The following is a 23,565-nucleotide window of genomic DNA, read 5'->3' as shown; positions in this document are numbered from 1 at the left end:
CTCCTGATGCATGTCTTTGTAACGTGGGGGGAAACAGGAATACTCGGAGAACCCACAAGTCTACAAAATCAGCTAAGTTTATTTTTCAGACCTAAGTAAAGATAGGAATCAGGGACATTTTCGCACACACACACACACACACACACACACACACACACACACACACACACACACACACACTTCATTCATAGCTAGAAGATCTTCAAGTTCTCATCCTCTTAATCATGAATACTGCTGAATGAAAAAGAATCCCATTCCTACCAGAGTCGTTTGGTTCCTGGATAAAGAATCCATTTGAATAACTGTTTCAAAAACCCGCTCGCACTCACAGAATCCATTTGAATAACTGTTTCCCAAAACCCGCTCGCACTCGCAGATCATGCCACGGGGAACAAATGACAGCCGGAAAGCCCTTGAGCTCAACTGTTTCCAAAGTGCTTGTTTGAATAACCCGCTCACACTCGCAGATCACTGGGAACGAATGTCAGCCAGAAATGTGCATTTGGAGCCCTTGAACTCAATTCCGACAGGCTGGTAGCCCTGACAGAGCTGATGTCATCACACACGTGATGACGTCAACTCAAAATAAAAAAAGGGGGGAAATTAAAAATAAAATAAAAGGTAAAGCTGGGAAAAAGTTGGAAATGGAGGAGTGCCACTTGGGAATCGTGGCACCCCAGTATTTGGACCCCAAAACTCGGTAAAAAATGAGTTATTCTGTTATTCTGTATGGTTGGGAGGTATGCTATGAAGAGCAATAGTTGGTGGGGCTGTTGTCTGGTTGCTGGTATTGGTAGGAATTTTGAAGACATGATGAGACAGACTGAAATTAAAGTTTAAGCATCAGCACAGTTAGTACTTTAGTAGTAGTGTTAGTGTTACATGCAGGAGATGATTTAGTGGTGAGGCCAGGATTAAGCAGCTGATTTATAGAGGACCAGAATGTTTTGGGATTTTTCTAGTTTTAATGTTTCAGCTCAGAATAGTATGCTTTTTTAATCTAATTTACTCTGAGTTTTAGTTTGGTTTCTGAGTTCTCTGAATTTTTGTAGATTTCAGAGTGTTTTATTGGATAGCCATATATTCCAGGCATTGTCCCTAAGTCTCATAAGTGTTTTGTTTTTTGAGACAACCAGGGGGCAGGTTTGGCCCTAACTCTATTTTTTTCTAAGTGGAGCAAGTTCATTTTAGGATGTTCAAAAAGTTAAACTAAAGAGCTAAGGCTTCATCTAGTGGAAAGTATTTTACAGTATTCCAGTTATACAGGTTTAGTAAGCAGATAAGGAATCTTTGTTGAAATATGCGGGGTTATGTGCTATGCTGAAAACTGGCTGCTTTTGAATATTAGTTTGCTTTAGGGAGATGTTCACTTAGGGTACCTGAGGTAAAGATTTTATGAGGCACAGAGATAAGAATCCAGTCAATTCATATTTCCTTAGTGTTGTTTTTACTACAATAGGTAGGAGTGGTGATCAGGTGTGAGAGATCATAAAGATTTATTGACTGGTTAGGCAAGTCGGGGGGGGGGCAGTAAATATTAAAATCACCCAGCATGTATTTTTCTTGGGAGGTGTTGCATGAGAAAATGTAGAAAAAAGTCTTCTGCAATAGGAGGTTATTACCAAATGGCAAATAAGCACCTATGGTGGACAATGTCTTGTTTTGGCTGAGTTTCTGGGCCAATATGAGAATTTCTGCCTTACCAAACTGTGGAGCACTTAGTGGTGAAGAGGTAGAACATTTTTTGCATAGTATTGCAACACCAGCTGGTGCTGCGGTAGAGTTGTCGCCTCACAGTAAGACGCTGTCCTGTTCGATTCTCAGCTAGAGCGTCTTCTGTGTGGAGACATGCGTGAATGGGCATACCTTTGTTGAAGGTTGTGCGTCTGGGCCGGCAACTCAGCATGTAAAAATCTACTGCCAATCATTAGCGGACAGGAGTTCTGCTGTGGCGACCCCTAACTGGGAAAAGCCGAAAGACACAACAACAACAACTGCAACACCAGCTCTTTTATTTTGTCTGTCTGCTCTTAGTATATTAAAGTTTGGGGGTAAATTTAATTACCTTTTGTTTCTTTTTCAGCCAGGTTTCAGTTAGCACTACTACTATATCTGGAGCATGTAGGATAAGCCAGGCATGGTACAGTGGTAGTTTGCTGTAGATGCTTCTATTGTTTATAAGTGTTATGCTAAGGAAAGAACAAGTAGTGTTATTTTGAATTGGAGGGGTGTGGTTTGTGGAGGTTGTAGAGTTAAAGGTTTATGGGGATGTAGCTGGTCCAGGGTTTGGATGGATGTTGCCACCGAGTTTCAGTTTGGGGGAAATATGTTGGTTGTAGGATTAACATTTAATTTTAGTTTTAAAACTTAATTTAACTTGTGTATTATGGGGTTGTATCTGAAAAGGTTTGTGGTACTGGGAGAGTACAAGGTGGATGTTATCTTGGGTGAATTAATGACTGAATATACTGCAGCAAGTTGGATAATACAACTAGGATGAAGGAAATGGGCCGTGTGGAAGTGTGAAGGCAAAGATGTTAAGTAAGCGAGTAGCAGGAAAAGTGAAAGAGTCAGCATGGAGACAGGTGTCATGGTGGTTAGTTATCAGAAACAAATACCATTTGTTAACCAGGAAGGCTCACTAGACACACAGATCCTTTTAAGGGGCAACCCAGAAACAATGTCTGGTTAAGACGTGCTCAAGGTCACACAGAAGGAAAGGGACTCAGGGAACTGCATCTCACAACCTTAAAACCTTCTGCAAAAACTGCTACATCAAGCTCCCTCTTGTTTCATGACACTTACAGCCACATCCTGTATTGTCCCTTCCTCAGTACAACACGATGCCTTAATGGATTTAATTACTGGGATATATGACAACACCTTTCTCCCTGTAACCATCGGACCAAAACAGAGTGTTGGACTACAACCCTTCTAAGAAATGCTTTATTAAAAAAAAAAAAAAAAAAAAAACATTTCATTCCAGGTTCCTAAGGTCACTTCCTAAATTAATTCAATTTACTTGTTACTCTCGTAGGGTTTTTTTGTGAACTGTAGAAAACAGAAAGGCTGAAACATACATTTCACCAAACTAATGATTTAATTTATAACTGATTAAGTCATACTGCTTCAGTAACATCCAAGATGTTTTAAACAGTCTACATTATATCGTCTGCCCCCAAACAGCTTGCTTTCAGTAACTGTACCAATATTTTTTCATATAAGCTGTGACCCAGCCCTGCTGTGTTAGAGAACAGTTCATGCAGTTTCATTAGATAGATCATGGAACACCTGTTTTGAGGAGCCCAAAAATACAGGCTACAGAAAAGAGGTGAAATTCTGCCAGTCTTAAGGAATCAATTACAGTGAGTTGCCAATTCATCACCATCACTGGCAATCAAAAGGATTTTTGCCCCTCAAAGACCCTCCCTTGATCAGCATTAACTGTTAACATATCATAGATGTTACTGCACCGTATGCAGCATTACTATCAGAAATGTAGCTAGAAATTTTCATTTTGTACACAACCTAATATTGCTGCTCTTACTATCCACCTGTCTTTTAAAAAATGTACTCAGCCTTCAAAATGTTCACCATGTATTCTTCGAAAAGGGCACATTACTTTCACTGGTCGTCACAGCTTTAAAAAGGATGTTTCAATGGTGTATTCCTATCACACAATTTTACATAGCACTAAACAATAACAGTAAGTCTAGCTAGTTTTAAACACTGTGAATGGTCTGAACAACAAGCTATGGCCACAGCAGAATCATCCACCTGTGGCTGAGGCAAATTGCTAGCCTGCTGTGGTAGCAAAGCTTGTTGCTTAAATTTTTCTAATTTTGGAGGAAGAACCAGCTGTAGGGCCAGCAGTTTTTTCCATGGTCAAGCCAAGAATAGTGCCTCTTTTCCAGCGAAAATAAGCAGCAAAAGCCAGTAAAAAATAAAGTCTTTAAAAGTCACTTTTTTCACATAAATGTGCAGTAATAAGCACCATAAACTACTTTGTCAGCCCCCCAAATTAAATACATTAAATTTCTCCACAGAAAAAAATGGTTTTCAATTACTTTTAAATAGACATGAAAAAATTGTGCTCCTGTTTAAAAGTACAGCTAAGTCTTGTGACAGTCCATTAAAACACAAATTACTAGCTTAAAAACAACTTTCTTAACTGGTAAAGTACAATAAACCAACATTTTTTAATGACAAAGGTTTTTCCCCAAACAGAAGTTATATGCCCACCAAAGGAACAGTGCAAGCTGACCATTGACAAATCACCCACAGAGAACCACTGTTTTCAACAGCAGGAAAGCTTTGAAGAGTTTGGCACCAAAACCTGTCATATTAGTCAGCTCAGCTTAAGCTGACTGATGGTTTTGGCCCATGGAAGGTGCCCTGAAGCTACGGAAGCTGGCTGTTATATCCTTGACAGGATATAACCCACATAGCTGTGACTACTGCAGAAGTGATCAATGATTAACATCAGTAAGAAGAATGAAACTCTAATGCCTGACATTACTGACCAATTGTACTCTTCCATGATGTATAAGGGGCAGGAAAAAATAAGAGGATAAATGAGGGATGTTACATCAACACAGGGACAGTTAAGAGGTGTGTCAGTGTCAGCAATGTTTGCATCAGTATCTGAATATGTGCATGTGTGTAGAAAAGAGACAGTGAATGAGGGAGGGTGCCTGTGCCAACACAAGGCATGGTCTGCCAATCTGGACTGCCACAGGAAAGTGCTACTTGCACTTAGACCCTTAGGTGATTCAAAGACATGCAAATTATCAGAGAATGAGGTCTTTCCACTTTGGAGCTAACATGTCTCAGCACAGTGGTGCAGCTGTAGTGTTGTCGCTTCACAGCAGGAGGTTCTCCGGTACGATTCTCGGCTGGGGTGCCTTCTGTGTGGAGTCTGCACGTCCTCCCTGCATTTGTGTGGGTTTCCTCTGGGTGCTTTGGTTTCCTCCCACATTAAAAAGACATGTATCTGGAGCATTTGTCCCAGGCCTCTGCTGAAAACTGGCTTTGTTCCAAGTTGGAATTTCCTGGTTAACAAATGTTAAATAAATGTCTCTAAACTACACTTTCTCACATTATAGAAATAGTTCCTTTTGGCTGTAGCTCTTACCACCAGCAGTGGAGTCCTTTCTGAATCCCCAGGCATGTTTCTGAATGCTGATGCCTTCTGGAAATACTGTGCAAATTTGTGTATGTGAGAATACTGCCTAGTACTGTTCTGTCCGCTGTGCCAGTCTCACAGTAAGTGCGTTATGCTGGCTGTTTATGCTCCAATGTGGTTAGTACTTACTCTTGCATGATTCAGCTTGATAATTATCATAGGTGGCCTTAAGCATAGGCCAACTAGCTACCCGCCTAAGGCGCCGCTCTAGCAGGGGTGCTTTTTCAGTAATCTGGATGGTATAGGTAGACTAAGAATGGGGTACAGGGTGGTGTTGGGGGCACTGTGGAGACCTTTTGCCTAGGGCACCAGTTGACCAAAGACCAGTCCTGGTAATCGTATAATACAGTTCTTTATTATTCTGCACAACTGCATCATCTCTTTCTGATACACATGTTTAGCTGTTTTGATTCTGCAATTTTCTAGGTTAATACTGTAAACCAATTAAAATGTTGACAGACAAGTACCACTCGGCCCACCTTATCTTCCCATTCCCATATCTTTTGGAAAAGATGCAGAAACTTGCTGATAAATTCCTGTGTGAAATAAAAGTTCTCATCAATGTAGAATTCATAAACAGTATACTGAGCATAACGTAGGAATCCTTGTGAATTAGCATGGCAGGATTTGCACTGTTTTATCAAGTAGACTAGAACAGTTCTAAGAGTCGCAAAAATATTTCTCAATTTTAACCTGCCTTCTGCAATAGTATACTATAGTCAATTAAAGTCTTAATTATGTACTTTATCAGGCAGCATACTGTACATAACACCATCACTAAACTGTGAAACACTGCAGCTGTATTTAACACAGGACAACCAATATTTATGTGCTTATAAGACACTGCTGTACAACAAAATAGAAACACTAACCTTGGAGGTGGTGGAAATGGACTTCTAATCATTCCTCTCATAGGTGGGGGAGGAGGTGGTGGTGGAGGCGGTGGCGGTGCAGGAAGTCCAGGAGGACCAGCTCGACCACCTCTCCTACCCCGTGGGTCAGGATATGGACGCATCCTTCCCAAGCCACGTCTGAAAACAGAGTATAATATCAAAGAATTTACAAAATGACTTCAGTGTGTGATTATACAAAATCAAGTAAAGCAAACAGTCAGCCTTAAATGCAGATCACGTTGAAAAAGAGCTGCGTTATAGAAGATAATTACCTCTCAAAGCTTTACATACTCAAGTCATCAGAAGTCAGTAACACAAAGCAAGTTCTTTAAGTAATAATTCAGTGTCATGCTGGGCGACCCCTAACCGGGAAAAGCCGAAAGACACAACAACAACATGCTGTAATGTCTCAAAAGCCTGCTCGTTTGTAATCTGTATAAGGTAACCTCTCAATTTCCTCATATGAAACCCATCATTATAACATGTAATTTGACAAATAATTTGCAGGACACAAAAAGCCTTTGTATTTTATTTATTTATTTTTTTGCCAGGGTGATACTGCAAAACTCGGTTCCTTATCAGTCATGACTTTCTGAATTAAAAAAAAAGACACAGCAAGAAAATAAAACACTTGAGAAACTGGTAAAAAGCAAAAATGAAAAAAAAATTCTCATGGATAGAGGGAGGAAGAGAAAAGCTTCTAGGGAATAAAACGAGGATGAAAACAGTATAGCATAACAGCCTCTCTCTCACAAATTTGTTTAAGTACTATCTTATTTTAAGTAAAGTTGTTATAGCCAATACCCGCATTAAGACATTATTCTGTGTTTTATGAGACTATAATGAAATTATGCATGGGAAAATCAGGCAGCAGAGATGTTTATAAACACACATCAGAAAAATTCAAAAATCTTATGGACTAAATCTTAAATGCTTCCATCAAATGCCTCCCATATTTCTTTTTACAAAAAAATGTTAACTTACCAGCTAGCTAAATGAGTAAGTACTTTGTAACCTATCATTTTGTGGTATGAGAAAGAGCTGTTGGCTCTTTGCATGGGATTTAGTAAAAGAAAAAATATAGCAAGGATACTTATATTTGTCCAAGGAATGTAACAGCTTCTCTCATAACTATTTAAGAAAATAATCACAAGATATGTACTACATAAAGCCTACATACAAGGAGACTTTCAGAACTGACACTGGATGATTCTGCAAACTATAAACCTGGAAAAAAGATAAGATCACTTTCAATTCCACAAGCCTGCAAAACGTAGGAATACATGTGACTGGAGGCACAGATATCAAAAATCTGTCTTCAGTGGCAAAAGTGTACAGATGAGAGTATTTGCCTTATCTTAGATTTTTGATGTGAGTTCCTGAAAGTGGATGAAAATTCTCAGCATGCAACTATGTCTCCTTGGCCCCTAGTGATGGCACCCCTGGCTGGTATAAGGAATGTGATCAAAACCAGAAGCTTCTGGTTAGCAGAAAGACAGTGCTAGCCAACCGTTTACATCAGGTCCCATTTAGGGACTACCTTGCCTTCCCAGCCAGGTACTAGAGTCCACAAAGTGGTCTATGTTACAGAAATACTTAATTCTTTTAAGGGATAACTGAATATGTCTGCATCAGCATTATGTAGCAAATATTTAAATCTATTCTGAGGCTTAAAAAAGACTGAAAGGTGAACCGACAGCTTTAAAGACACCAAACAGACCACCTCTGGGAGGAAAAAGGTTTGTGTTTAGACAGCCAAGTTGTATAGATAACTCTGTACATAAAGAAATCTTGAGTTCAAATTTTCTGTGGCAGAAATTAGCAGAGCTAGTTCAATATTTGATATTGATAGTGAAGCCACTACAAATGCTAGTAGGACAGCTAATGAATTTAATCTTTTACACTAACCTTGGCTTGATTACCATGGGTGATTGGCTACGCAATTTAGCAACAAGTTCTTGTCCAAATATATCTGAATCAGTCATACTAGCTGGCTTTTCAAATTTAAATGAAATGACATCCATGGGGCCAGACCTGAATCCAGCCAACCTATTTACTATTACCTGTTATTTCTTATGAAAAGTATACTTAACACCTACATAAACTTAAATAAACTGAATGATAAGGTCCCTGAATCATGGAAACTATCATGTGTGTCTCCTATTTACAAGAAAGGAGAGAGAGAGAGAGAGAGAGACCAGTTGCAAAACTACAGGCAAATTAGTTTAATGTAACTAACTGGGAGGCGTTTTGAGAGATGCTTATTAGACCTTATGACTAATTCCATGAATAGTATAGCTGCACTAGATATTGATCAGCATGTTTTCACTAAAGGAAAATCAACACTGAACAACTTTGTTAATTTTTATGACTATATAACAGAAGCTCTTGATCTAGGTGTGCTTCCTCGTGCAGTTTTTTTGGACTTATCCAAGGCTACTACATGTGGTTATTATGAAGTGTTTAAGTCGTTATAAAATAAACAGTTACATTACAATGAAGATTGGAAATTGGTTGCTGGATAGAAAACAGAGTGTTAAGATTCGGAGTGTTCACTCATTATCTAGATGTAAAGTCTGGCGTTGCTCAGGGATCTGTGTTACAGCCTGCCTTATTCAATCTGGTGTTATGAATAATTTCTAAGTAAAAAAAATACTGCATCTCAAAGTACACCGATGATTGTAAAATTGGATTTACACTACAAAAACTTTCATGTATATGAACTAAATGAATATCTAAACTTAGCAAATAAACAAAGGACATAGGATTATCATTTAGTATATAGAGAGTGCAAAGTTATATATTTTTCAAATAAAATGTTTAAACACCCGGTTTACCTGATGGCTTCTCAATTGGAGGAAGTCAAGAAACATAAAAATTTAGGAATGCTGACTACTTCAAAATTCTCCTTTAAATCTCATTCTGAGCTCATGTTAGCCAGAACTACTAAACATATGGGCTATTTGTTAAGAAAAGTATCAACAAGGGATGAAAGTGTATTAACACTAGTATTCAAAACTTATATCAGACCTCTCCTGGAATATAATAATTCCTTCTGTGCCTATACAAGAGGCAGCTGAGCAGGCTGGAAGGAGTTCAGAAAAAATTTACAAAAAAAAAAAAAAAACACAAAGCTGAATAACATAGGATATGGATCAGGATGTGAGGCATTCATATTATTTAGTGTCTGTTATTGGTAGATTCAGGCTATATGAATCTTAACATATAATTTTTTTATGATCCAGTTCTGCAAATCATGTTCAATTTAGAGATTAATGTTTGTCTTTTCGGCTTTTCCCAGTTAGGGTCGCCACAGCGGAACTCCGGTCCGCTAATGATTGGCAGTAGATTTTTATGGTGCTGAGTTGCCAGCCCGACGCCCAACCTTCAGCGAAGGCACGCTCATTCACGCATGTCTTTCGGAGGCCACTCGACTGCGGGGAGGACATGCAGACTCCACACAGAAGGCACTCCAGTCGAGAATCGAAAAGGAGAGCCTCTTGCTGTGAGGCAACAATGCTAATTTAGAGATTAATACCTGTATTAAAACTCATAAGCATAATAACATACCATTTATAATGAAAATGGGCAATTCTGCAATGGGGTCTCAGCATATTTCTATTAGAATTACAAAACTATGGAATGACATCCCATTTAATGTTAAACAATCTAAGAGTCTGGAAATTTTTAACAAAAATTTAGATGCATGGGCTGGTAGAAAGGTCTACATACCCTGTTTGGAGGAATCAGCAATTTTTGATGGCCGATTGGCCTAAAATGTTGTCTTTGAAATTATGAAGTTATAAGAATCAGACTTAACAGTTAAACGAATGTCAATCAACCCGTACCAAACCAAACAGTTGGGTCAAAGGGTGAGGATGACTGAGCACAGAAAAATGCATGTGTGGAGGGCAAAACAGACCTCTTGGCTCTCTGTATGAATTTAAAAATAAAGAAAACTGGGGACATTTTATAGGAGTCCTGGGACCATTTCTGAATAATGGTATTCCGGGATGTTTCCCAGAGGAATGATGGAAAAATTGCTGAATTTGGTGTAGCTCATGGATGCACAAGGTCACTACAAAGCTTTTCTCAGTAACCTAGAGCTTCCACACAACTGCATGGCTAAGGCTCATTTGTAAGGTATAAGTAAGCAAAGTCTGAGCCTGTCCACCAGAGAACTGACTTCCAAGGTAATGTGACTGGAAATTAGAAACCTGGTTCATTCATTTACTGGAAAATGAGAAAACTAAGCTGTATTGTACTTCAGGACAGACCAGCTGGTGCAACCGTAAGTTGTGCATTTTTAATGCTAAACTCCTGAATTTGGGAATCAGTTCAGACTGCCTGCAGGTCAACCACAAGGAGAAGATGAAGAAGAAACTAATGTCTTGCTCGTCTTGTCAGTAGTAAGAGTGGGAGGGTACAAGATCGTGTTACAAAAATGACACCTATTTACACTTACACAATTTGTTAACCATGGTAATCCCATTAGGCCAACAGCCTCTTTCAAGGGGAAAACTGGCAGAAGTAAAAGTAGAATATCAAAAGAGGTTCACTCTACTGGGTGTAAATGGTAAGACAGCACATCAACACTGGATCAAGGTACTAAAGGCATACGGTCGAACTTATTAGGCTATTGATCTGTGAGGATGTTAGGATGCCTAGGCTTAGATACCCATGGCAGTTTTTTAGTCCTCGTATTCTGTGCACGTATAACAAAAAGGCAAGCAGTACAATGAAATGCTGGGACATTTTCTTGTTGCCCCATTCCATAAGGAGCAAGACTGCAAATCCAAGGGTGAATTTATGGTTTCCTATCCAGTCATCCAAACTGAGAAGAGAAATACTTTGCTTTGTGCAGAGTGGACGTAGAAGACTATTCTACAGCAATGATATTCTCTGTGATACATATCTACACCTCCCAATATGTCCTGTTTATGTTGCAAGAGAGACTGAGATCCCTTGAGCAGACTGATTATGCAACCACTGGACTTGTTTGATAGGATAGGGTCTGTTGAGGATTTAGACATGACTCAGAAATCACCACTTAGTATCTTGTATGATACCGAGAAGAGAGCTTAAGCTTTGAGATGGCCTGCACATTTATGATTTAGGCCATTGATATACACAAATGTATCTATATCATATATATATATATATATATATATATATATATATATATATATATATATATATATAGTGGATATAAAAAGTGTGCATACCCCTACTAAAATGCCAGGTTTTTGTGATATAAAAAAATGAGACCACAATAAATCATTTCAAAACTTTTCCCACCTTTAATGTGACCTATAACCTATACAATTCAATTGAAAAACAAGCAAATCTGTTAGCGGAAAAATATAAAAAATAAAACATGCACAATAAGCTGGTTGCATAAGTGTGCACACCCTTAAACTAATACTTTGTTGAAGCACCTTTTGATTTAAGTACAGCATTCAGTCTTCTTGGGTAGGAGTCTATCAGCATGGCACATCTTAACTTGGCAATATTTGCCCACTCTTCCTTGCAAAAGCTCTCCAAATCTGTCAGATTATGAGGTCATGTCTTGTGCACCGCCCTCTTCAGGTCACCCTACAGATTTTCTATTGGATTAAGGTCTGAGCTCTGGCCTTGCCATTCCAATACTTTAATTTTCTTCTGGTGAAGCCATTCTTTTGTTGATGTGGATGTATGCTTTTGGTCATTGTCATGTTGAAAGATGAAATTCCTGTTCAACTTCAGCTTTCTGCCACCACCATGCTTCACTGTGGGGATGGTGTTCTTTTGGTGATGCGAAGTGTTGTTTTTGCAACAAACGTACCTTTTGAAATTGTGGCCAAAAGTTCAACCTTGGTCCCATCAGACCATACCACATTTTCCCACATGCTTTTGGGAGACTTGATGTTTTGTTTTGCAAATTTTAGCTGGGCCTAGATGTTTTCCTGTGTAAGAAAAGGCTTCCGTCTTGCAAGCCTACCCCATAGGCCAAACATATGGAGAATATGGCAGCTTGTTGTCAGATGTAGTATGCAACCAGTACTTGCCAGAAATTCCTGCAGCTCCTTCAGTGTTGCTGTAGTTCTCTTGGCAGCCTCCTTGACTAGTTTTCGTCTTGTCTTTTCATCAATTTTGGAGGGACGTCCAGTTCTTTGCAACATCACTGTTGTCCCATATTTTCTCCACTTTTCGATGACTGTCTTCACTGTGTTCCATGGTATATCCAATGCTGTGGAAATTTTTTTTGTATCCTTCTCCTGACTGATACTTTTCAACAATGAGATCCCTTTCATGCTTTGTAAGCTCTCTGCGAACCATGGCTTTTCCTGTAGCAGGCAACTTAGTAAATGTCAGGAAAATCCTACTAGGACAGCTGAACTTTATTTGGGGTTAATCAGAGTCTCTTTAACTGATGGCAGATATGTACCCAAGAAGACTGAATGCTGTAATTAAATCAAAAGGTGCTTCAACAAAGTACTAGTTTAAGGGTGTGCACACTTATGCAACTACCTTAGTTTATGTTTTTTATTTTTCATATTTTTTCCCCTAACAGATTTGTTTGTTTTCCAATTGAATTATGATTTACTGCAGTCTCATTTTTTATATCACAAAAACCTGGCATTTTAACAGGGGGTGTGTACACTTTTTATATCCACTGTATATATATATATATATATATATATATATATTATATATAAATAAATATATATAAACACACACACACACACACACACACACACACACATATATATATATATATATATATATATATATATATATATATATATATATCTTTTTAGTACGAAAGCGTTGTGGTCATTCTAGTTGCGTCAGGTGTTTGGATAGGTGCATATTGAAAGGGGTGTTACATTCAATGACTGAACTACTATAGTACAGTGGAATCATTACATCTCTGGACCTAGACGCAATGCCCTTAGATATATGTTGTGCAATGAAAAAGGATTTCCTTACAATAATGGATATGTCGTGATTAAAGCACTGTTCATTATTAGCACGAGTTCCCATATCCCTAAATATGGGATCAACTATGGGGGGGGGTGCAAGTGTGATGGTTACAAGGGAAGTCATACTTGCCAAAGGATACTATTACACATTGCTTGGCAATTAGCTATAGTCCATTGTTTGACACCAGCTATTTGTTTGGAAATGGCCCCCCTGGAGGATTCTTAGAGTCCTCTGGGAAGTTTATGATGGCACTAAGTTTACAGCCATCTGCAAACTTAATTAAACTTTAAACCCTTAACATTTTCTTCGACCTCTGAGAAGTAAATGTCAAAGAAGAGTGGGCCAGGACTAAAATCTTGGGTATATTGCTAGTAGTAGGTCTTTTGGATGACGTAGAGCTACCTAGCCTAATTTTCTGGGTTCTATGTCTAAGCCAGTTTGATATCAAACTAGTTACACAAGGGTTTACACTTAACTGGGAGACTTTATCTATGATGCCTAAATGTGGGATGGTTTGAATGCCTTTGTGAGGTCTGGATATGCAGTGTATACTGACTTGCTTGCATCCATTGCTTCAGTAGCCATCTCAAAGAATTCAACTAGGTTAAGTAAGCACGTTCTTTCCTTAATGAATCTGAACCGGCTTGGGTCAAGAGTTTGTAAGTGGTCTGTGCCCTTCTTTATCAGCTCCATAATGACCCTTTCCATGGTCTTACAGCTGAGGCTGGTCAGGCTTATTGGTCTAAGATTATCCAGGTCAGCTGTCACCTTACCTTTTTTGCAAGGGCATGACTGCTGTCTTCCATTCATCCGGAATAAGGCTTGCTTGTAGGGCAATATTGAATAGCCTGTGTAGCGGGTCTGACAAATTCTGTTTCAAGTCTAACCAGTAGGAAGACCAGTATGTTACCAATTCCCACTGTAGTAGTGTTTGGGGCCTTGGAAAGTGCCTTGGGGAATTGTTCTTTTGTTTTTTAACATTTTTATTGAATTATTACTTGTGACATAGGCAGACTTACATTTATATAAAAGTAATCAAACCATATTAACAAGTTCACATTTACAAACATTATGCAGCACATATATTGTGAAATATCAGAAAATATAAGCAACATTACATAAACTGTTCAGTTACTGCCTTTTGTGAAACCTCATTCTCTTCCATAACATTTTTCTGCATGCATTTTTCCCACAATTTCCATTTTTTTCTATGTAATTTTCTCTTACCCTTTTCTAAAGATCCGATTTCCAGTTCTTTTATCTCTGTTATATTTTTAGTAACTGCTTTTTTGGCAGCCAACAAAATTAAACTTAACAAGGCCTTACTATGCCTAGGCAATTCAGATCCTATATATCAGCTTAAAAAAAATCCTTAAGCTCACTTGCTCACCCAGTATTCCTGACAGTATACTCTGTAGGGAATTTTTAAAGTTTGCCAACTCACTACACTCACAAAACATGTGTTCCAGTTACGTCTTTCTTACCATCATATCTCCAACATTTACCATCTACCTGAGGAAAAAAATTTAAGAGTCTACTTGGGGTATGAAAGTATATAAGCAATCACTTCCAGGCAAAAATCCTGTATCATCTAGATTTTGCTCCATATTTAGGAGCCATACATATGTCCTCCTACTGCTTCTTTGTGAATTGCATATTTAATCTCACTTCCCAATCTTTTCTGTTCTCTTCTAACCAATTCCTATAATTATTAAGCAATATTTTATATGTTCTACTAATTATCCTTTTTTTGACAGTAGCCTCTGTTCTAGACTCAATTACAAACTTAACCTGTGCAGGTCTTTCATTTAGGATTCCCCTATACGTTCCTTTTTGTATATCCTTGGATATCAATCCTTGATAGGAAAGACAATCACTAGCCTGCAATCCAAATGTCTTCTTGGCCTCTTCTCATTCTATTGCCTCTCTCTTTAATTATTTGTTACTAATAACTTGGTTCCTTTGCCAGCTTCCTCCAGTAAATTCCAGTTCACTTTTGAATATTCTCTGCACTCCTAATTGCAGTCATCCCTACTGGCAGAATCTCCTTTCTACATTCCCATGTTGGCTTAGTTCTTAGTAAACTTTCTGCTGTTTTATGAATATAACATTCTGTATGACTGTTATTCTCCTTAAGGATCTGCATACAAACTCCCATTCTTTCTTTACTTCTTGAATTATTTTCCTGCTTCATCATCATCCTTTTCCACTTTGAACTGTAGCTTTGTGTTGTGTTATGTATGAGCCTTAACTGTGTACTGCTAACATATCCCTTCAAATCAAATAATCTCATACTTGCCTGTTCTATTGGAAGGATCAACTTAATCTCACTTGACTCTTGCCATTTTCCCTCTCAAACAAAATCCTTCAACTCTTTTATTAATTACTATCTACAACTTCTTCTCTGATTGATAATAATATGCCTGGCCTGTGTATAAAACTGAAAGGACTAAAACATTTTACTGCTTGTATTTTGATATCCATGTCAACAGGCAAGAGCTTCCAGTTTCTCAGTTTTTATATTATCTTTTGCTTAGTCTCTTCCCACATATCTTTATCTACCATAACAGAACAATTTTTAATTCATACTCCTAAATACTTCATTTTATCACGTCTTCATCAATATGGGTACTGTTGAACGAATTAATGTGTGGATGCATACTTTATAGCTATAGCCTGTGTGTTATCTTCATTAATTTTATATCCCAAAAAAACCCAGAACTGTCTCAGAACGTTCCAGTGCATGAGGTATTACTTTGTACCTTATAAATCCAGAAAGGGCCATCATCTGCAAATAAAGCTTTTTTTGAACACCATATCAATTATATTCTTAAATTTCCGAGTCCCTTATTTTCTTAGCCAGTGGTTCTAAAAACAATGCAAATAACAAAGGGGAAAAGAGGACTTACCACCTGGTTCCTTTGTTCAGACACAACTTGTCAGAGAGGAACATTCCCACTTTGTTTTTTGCCTCCGATTCCTCTTATATCCTTCTAAGTAACCTTATTATTGTATCAGGAAATGCAAATGCTTCCAATGCCCTACTCATAAAATCCTGGCTTACTATATTGAATGCTTTCTCTGCATCAATACCCACCAATAACAGAGGTATTTTCTTATGTTATGCTTCACTCTGGGGCATCATTGTTCTACTAAAGCTGGCAAATGCTTGTCTCACCTCCAAAACAACACACTGGTCCATACCTATCATTTTTGGCATCACTTTTTACATTCTTTCAGCCATTATAGACATAAGCACTTTATAATCATGGTTTAAATTGAAATGGGCCTATATGAAGCTGGATCAGAGGGTATTTACTGTCTTCAGGTATTACAGCTACTACCGCTTTTTTTTCCCCAGGATGTTGGTGTTTCCCCTCCTTTTAAAAATACTGTTAAAACCATCCAGATCTTTATCACTTTCTTCCCTCCTATCTTCCAAAATTCCACTGGAATACCATCTACATCTGGACATTTTCCTGTAGATTGGTTATACATAATTTTTATCTCATTTCCTCCTATCTTAACTGTTAGTTGTTGTGTTTTACCTCCCTCTGACGTTGACACACTGACATACTTAATCTTCTATGAATATTTCCATTTGTGCTTTTTCCTTGATTCCCCACTTCTCTGCTTTACAGATATTTTCATACAGTTTGTTAAATATCTCTAAAATCTGTACAGGATCTATGGTTATTTTTTGTTATAGTCACCCTAAGTCTGGCTACAACCCTTTCTACCTTCTGCTGCCCAAGTCATTGTGGGAAAAGTTTTTGTGCTCTGGAGTTATCATCAAAATCAGTTGCTTAACAGCAATCGTTCTAAACTCATGCATGTTATCCAGGTACTCTCTTATTTTCTCTTTAGCATTTACAATTGTGCCTCTAAATAATTCTTATTACTTCTTAACCAGATCTGTTTATTTTATTTCTACTCTATTTTTAAACTTCACTTTCATTTTATCCCACTCTCTAGCTACAACTTCTGCAGTATTTTCTATTTTCCCTAATAACTCCCAGATAATTTCCACTACTTCTCCCTTAAATTTCTCTTTTTAACAGGAAGGTGGGGGAAGCACCAGTATCTCACCTTTATTTCATTACACTGTATTTTTATCTTAGCAATCATTGGTGGATGATCTGAAATAGTTATTGGATGTATATCAACATTCTCAATTAAATGCAGATGTTCTTGGAAATATTATTTCTGTCTAGCCTAGCCCAGTTACTTTACTTTAGGGAATAATATGTAAATTCCTACTACTGAATTCACATTTTTCATACCAAATAAAAAATCCCTCTTTTGTTGTATTTTCCCTTCTAGGTCCCCAGATAAATGCTCATTATTGCAAACCAAATTCCAGTCCCTACCTAGAAGCAATATTCCTTGTTGAAATCTGATTTTTTCCATTTTTTAGGATCCAAATAGCAGTTTTAGGTAGAATATAAATATATGCCAGCACAATCCTCCTCCCTTTCCAGTAGACCTTTACTATTATCTTTTTTCCTCTTCTAGTACTACTGTTGGAACTCCTCTAGCAAATAATACAAGTAATTAACTTCCCTTGTCCTTGATATTCTGCAAAATTTCCAGCCTGAAATCCTTTCTTTATCAAATTCACACACTCAGTTCTTTCCAAAGGTGTCTCCTGTAGCATTGCTATTTGCATTCTGTATTTCTTAATATAATTAAGTATTTTTTTCCTTTTGGTTTATATAAGTGAGGCCATTCACATTTCAAGATAAAATGGAAAGTGTTGTCATTATGTTAAAAAGTCTTAATTCCTACCTATTATATATGGCAGCTTTTTAAAATGTCTATTTCCAGCTTTTGTGATACATGCACCCATTGATGTCTGACAGGATAATCTTTTCTGCAGTTTTTTTCTAATCATTGACATTGGAACCTATATCACATTTACAAGACTTTTTGTTTTAATAAAAACTATCAGACAAAAAAATGTTGTTGTAATCTAAAGAAAACCTGAAAATTCATTGCTAAAGGACAACAATTAATTATATTAATTATTCTCATATTTACTTGTTTCCACTTAAAATTTCTTATTTGATTAAGCCAAGGGCTTTAATCCTGACATTTACCAATGCAAAAAGAAAAGACTATATGTAGAGCTGATATGTTATCTGTGTACTTTTACACCCAGTCTTCCACCTCAACAACCCAAGATTACAGCTTATTAACTTAAGCATGCTTTTCTTCTCTTTTTGTACAGTAATGTTGACATTTCTTAATACCAACATATATATATATATATATATATATATATATATATATATATATATATGAAAGAAAAGAGAAGAGGAAGAAGAAAAAAAAAACATCTCTTTATTTTAATACCTTTATCACATATAGCAAAAACTAAAATACTTTATTCCTGTGCATTTCTCTGTCTCTCAAGTTTTTTTCATTTGAAAAGGTCTAAAAGGTTTCACTGGCAAAGTCTCTCAATGTGTTTTTATATCAGAAGAATGAAGGCAGAGTTCTCTTCTCCTTGATGGCTAATTTTTTGTTGGACAAACTTTTGCATTTCCTCCTTAGCCAGCTCTGCATCAAAAATGCTTTTTATCCTCCAGGAAAAAAATATTCTTAGGACAGCTGGATATAACTGCTTGAATCTGACACCTCCCTCTCGACATTCCCCGATTATTGGAATATATTTGTTTTCTCTTCTGCCAGGTGTAGAGTGAATAATCATTTTCCACAAATGCTCTACTTTTAATACTTTGCTCTTCTTCCACAGCTTTGTCAAGATCAACTCTTCCTGCTGGTTCTTTACTTATAAAGGTCTTGGCTGCTTTCTCATAGCCAGATTTGAAGCATATATACGGTTTGCCCTTTCAATTCCTGCTCCAAATCTGCTGTGGAATACCAGTCTACTTGCATTTGTGCCTTCATAAAATTAATGCAGTCTGTTCCTTCTAGTTTCTCTAGTACAGCAGAAAATCTCAGATTTTCCCTATGTTCTCAGTCCTCCAATTCTACCATTTTTAGAAACATCTCTTCTTGTGCAGTCTCATACTCAGCCAACCTTTTCTTCACTTCAACCTCTGATTTTTGCAGTTTTATTAGCTTATCTGAATTTTTGTTTAAAGTTTCTTCCATTTTTTTCAGAACTTTTTATGATTTCAGTTGATATACTACTTCAGCATTTCATTTTAATTGGCTCTGAACACATCTGACTTAGTTTTTCATCTAGATTATTGGAAGACGCTCAGCTGATAAACTAATGATACTTACCCCAAAATCCAACAACTCTGCAGGCGATGCTATATTTGCCAACTCAACCGGTAAAATCTGGAATATACTCCCTACTACCGTAACCAAGGAAACCTCACTACCCCTATTTAAAAGAGAACTAAAAAAATGCCTCACATCTCATTGGCTGTGCTCTTGTTCTAAACCTGACTAACAACTTCACTAATACATGTCTTGCTACCCAACTTGCTGTTTAGCCAAGCATCTATGCCTCATAGCATCTGAATGCCTAAGCATTGTGAATTATGAGATCTGATTGTATTCTATGTTCACATTTTCTGATATGTCTATGCCAATCAGATGTAAGTCTGCACATTGTGTATATTGATATCTGCCTATATTCTTTGTCTATATTTTTCTAAACGTCTGCCTGAGTTTATCACTCAGTGATGAATGTACTGTCTCTTTTTTGGTATGTGGAGCTTTTTTCCCTGGGCCTCCACTGAAAATGGACATATATCCAGCCGGACTATTCCAGTCAACAAATGTACAATAAAATAAAATTAAATAAATAAATAAAATAAGTCATTTCTTGCACCAAAGCTGCTTTTTGCTGAATGGCTGCAGTATTCTTCACAGTCAGTGTTTTCTCTTCACCTTTTCTAGTTGACTTTCTTTCAGGCTCTCTTACTTTCTTCATTGCAGACATCCAGGCAGTGCACTTACCAACCAGTAGCTGAGTTTAACTCAAACTGATAATATCACTGGCTATTGTTTCTCAATTTCTGTTTTCTCACTGGGAGAGCTGAAGTTAAACTGTTGATCAGTGTGCAGCCATCTTGCTTGAGGACTTGTTCTTGTGAGATTTGAAAGGGAGATGTAGATGTGTGTATGCAATCTAAGAATACCAAAGGGGGGCAGCTACATCTGTACACTAGTAGACTAACAATGTCTTCTGGATCAGAGTATGTGATATAATTTACTCTTAGCTTTGTGCAGTGCTGCACATAGTTTCTGAGGTTTCTAACACTGTTAGAGAAGGCTTTGTAGTTTTTCTTCACCTAGGTGACTAGTTTACTTCATATCTGGCATCACTTGATATGATTAGGGTTCAGAATTCCCTGTTAAGTTTATCAAGAGCATTCTTAGCTCCTTTTTTTCCCAATAAACATCTTTATTAAATTATCATGTATGGCACAAGCAATCTTTCATTTATGGAAATGAAAAACAAACAACACTGACACTATTTGCAAACATTATACATCACAGACACCATTGAAACAACTGTAGTTGCAAACATTATACATCACTTATAACCTATGCAGTCACTGTCAGTTAAGAATTATATGTCTCATTGAAATACTGCCTCTTAGACTGCTTTCCTTCTCTACATATATTGTTCCCACAATTCCCATTTTTTTTCCTATGCAGTTTGCTCCGTCTCTTTTCTAAAGATCCCAGTTCCAGTTGTTTTATCTTTGTTACTATATTCATTACTTCTAGTAACGTAGGTTTACACTTTGAGTTCCATTTTCTAGTAGCTGCTTTTTTGGCAGCCGCCATAATTAGACTCAGCAAGGCTTTAATATGTCTAGGCAATTCCGTTTCTGTATCATTGCTCAAAAAAATTATCTCCCCAGTCAATCCAATCTGCTCACCCAACATCTCAGACAGAGTGATTCGCAGGGAATCCCTAAAGTCTGCCAGCTCATTACACGCCCAAAAACATGTTCTCAGCCACCTCTTTCTTGGCCGTCACACCTCGATTTGCTATCCACCTGACAAAAAATTCTTTGGAGTCTACTTGGGGTATAAAAATACCTATGTAAACACTTCCAGGCAAGATTTTGTTGCATATTTGGGAGACATATATATATCCCCCCATTGTCTCTTTGTGAACTGCTTATTCAGTCTCTCTTCCCAATCCTTTTTAAGCTCATCTGATAGAGTCTTATAATTATCATGCAATATTTTATATGCTCTACTAATTACTCCTTTTTTAACGGCAGCTTCTGTTCTAGATTCTATTAAAAACTCTACCAGTGCTAGTCTTTCATTTAGGACCCCCTATTTCTTTCTCTTTCTCTTTGACTATACTCTGATATCAATCCTTGATAGGGAAGGCAATCTCTAACCTGCAGTCCAAATAAATTCTTGGGCCTCTTCCTATTCTATTACCTTTCCAGCATTCTTAGCATCTTGAGAGTTAAATTTACTTTTGCATGCATTGAATAATTTTATTATTATTATTATTATTATTACTATTGTTACACAGACTGTTTGTATTTGGGTTTCACCATAAAGGTTTAATCTCAAAGTTGGCATTGTGTTTGCTTTGGAATGAGAACAGATGAGTCTATGCAGTTGTTTACATGTGCACATAAATTGGTAAAGGATTCCACATAAACAGTGGGGTCATCCAGTTAGAAAGGGATTTTGAATTTAGTCATCACACAGTTTTACTACATTAGCTTTTGCATAACCTCTGAATACAGAGATACTGGTGAATGCTTCATGGTGGATGTGACTGATGTGTGGTCTTATTTTACAGGGGAGAAGTGACAGTTGGTGGGGAGCAAAGCTGTCACACATTGGTAAAGGCTAAGTCCAGGATTTTATTGTTACTTGTTGGGATGGGGACTAACTGGTTCAAAGAGTTTTTATTAATGAAGTTCAGAAATTATTATATACATATTTGAAGTTGTACAAGTTTCCTAGTTGATGGAAGGGGTAGTTGAAGTCTCCTAGGAGAATAGTGTTTGACTTAATGCACACGTACACCATACTACAAGGTAGGAGGTATGTGCTAAGAGGGACATAGAGGGAGTCATACAGTTAGCAATGATATGATAAAGGGTTTTGTTAATAGTAACCTGAACGTGCAGGAGCTTTAGGTTATCTTATCTAACAAGTCCACAGATGAAGTTTTTTTTTTAAGAATATGGTGATACTGCCACTTTAATCTAGTGTGGTGGCCCTGATCATGTGGATAGCCAGTACATCTTGTGCTGATGGAACAGTCTCACTGATCTTGAATCAAGTCTCCATGCCGATACATACATCAACATTTTCCAGGGTAAGGAATACTTGAAAAGAGTGGATTTTTTTGATTAGGTTCCTTACATTGAGCAGCAATATCTTTATGTTACCTGAATTCTGTTTTGTTATGTTGGACGTTTTAGAAGACTGACATTGCCTAATAAAGCATTATGAGGAGGGCACAGTTTTAGCCAATATACAAAAGTCTTGAGGGAGAGAGGTATAAACCATCCCTGGTAAAGCAGTTAGGACTCTCTACTATCTCCTCCCAGGCAGATATACAATGTACTCTATTAGAATGTCACCAGAAGCTAAACCAATTCTATAATCTTTTGTTCACAATACAGCACCGTTCCTGTGGAGGCAGAATGCTGCTCACTACTAGATTCATACCTGCCTCAGACAAGTATTCCAACAGGCCCATTATATCTCTCTTCATATGGTACATCTTAAGTCATTTAAACCCATTAGCTTTTCCTTTGTGGTGCAGGAACATGAGTGCATGTATGATGTGGTGTATCCTGGCACCTGATAGGTAACTGCCTTTGACCATCTTCTTGCACAGCTTGGAGAGTGGTGCATTCTGCAGTGGTCTCACTGTAGAGTCAACTACACTAGGATATTGGACTGTGAGGAAGTCTGCCTTATGGGCTTTTGATTTTAAACAATGTGACTCACAGATGTAGATTTTATGGTGGATGCTGCCTCTGTTGTGTCTTTGTGAGATTGTTAAAGGAAAGTATTTCTTGTTTTACATTTAGGAGACCATTGTGGTTTGGTAAGTTACTTTTAAGTATCTCACACTACATCAGTCTATGTACTTGGTCTGAAATGCATATGACTGGCTTTGTGCGGTGTTGTGTGGTACTGACAAGCTGCTTCTTGTCTGTGGTAGCTGTGTGTGACAGTTTTGCCTCCAGTAACATTTTATAACTACACCTTTCACACAATGTCAATTTAAGTAGTAGGTGGCTGTCAGTAAACATTAGGCAATTACTACATTGTCTAGAAGGTTCATTTCAACCAAGATGACTATAGAGACAGCTGAAAAGTGCGAATGCATGACTCTAGATGTTTAACTGACATGGGTAAAGGGGAGTAGCACCTACGAAGTCTGGAATTAATTAGCTGGAGTGCTATCAATCTAAAAGTACTATCTGAGTCAATATACAAACAACATCATGCCTCTTTAGCATAAACCAAAGCCTCTTCATTTAACTACTGAAGGGATGTTTTGGCTCATATTTAATGTACTGATTTGGGATATAC

At 37.5% G+C, this 23,565-nt stretch overlaps 1 protein-coding gene across 2 annotated transcripts in view; it reads right to left on the bottom strand.

Moving 5' to 3' along the window:
- Positions 1–23,565, bottom strand: part of LOC122793632 (protein diaphanous homolog 1-like) — a 506,617-nt gene that overhangs the window by 160,183 nt on the left and 322,869 nt on the right. For both annotated transcript variants that reach the window (XM_044061836.1, XR_006363498.1), the window contains exon 4: positions 6,058–6,216. In XM_044061836.1, coding sequence (XP_043917771.1) covers positions 6,058–6,216 — 159 coding nt within the window. The remainder of the gene's footprint in view (positions 1–6,057; positions 6,217–23,565) is intronic.

Source organism: Protopterus annectens, chromosome 1.part0 (genome assembly GCF_019279795.1).
Source record: "Protopterus annectens isolate FY-2018-M chromosome 1.part0, PAN1.0, whole genome shotgun sequence".
NCBI lineage: Eukaryota > Metazoa > Chordata > Ceratodontiformes > Protopteridae > Protopterus > Protopterus annectens.
This window is presented reverse-complemented; position numbering and strand designations above follow the sequence as displayed.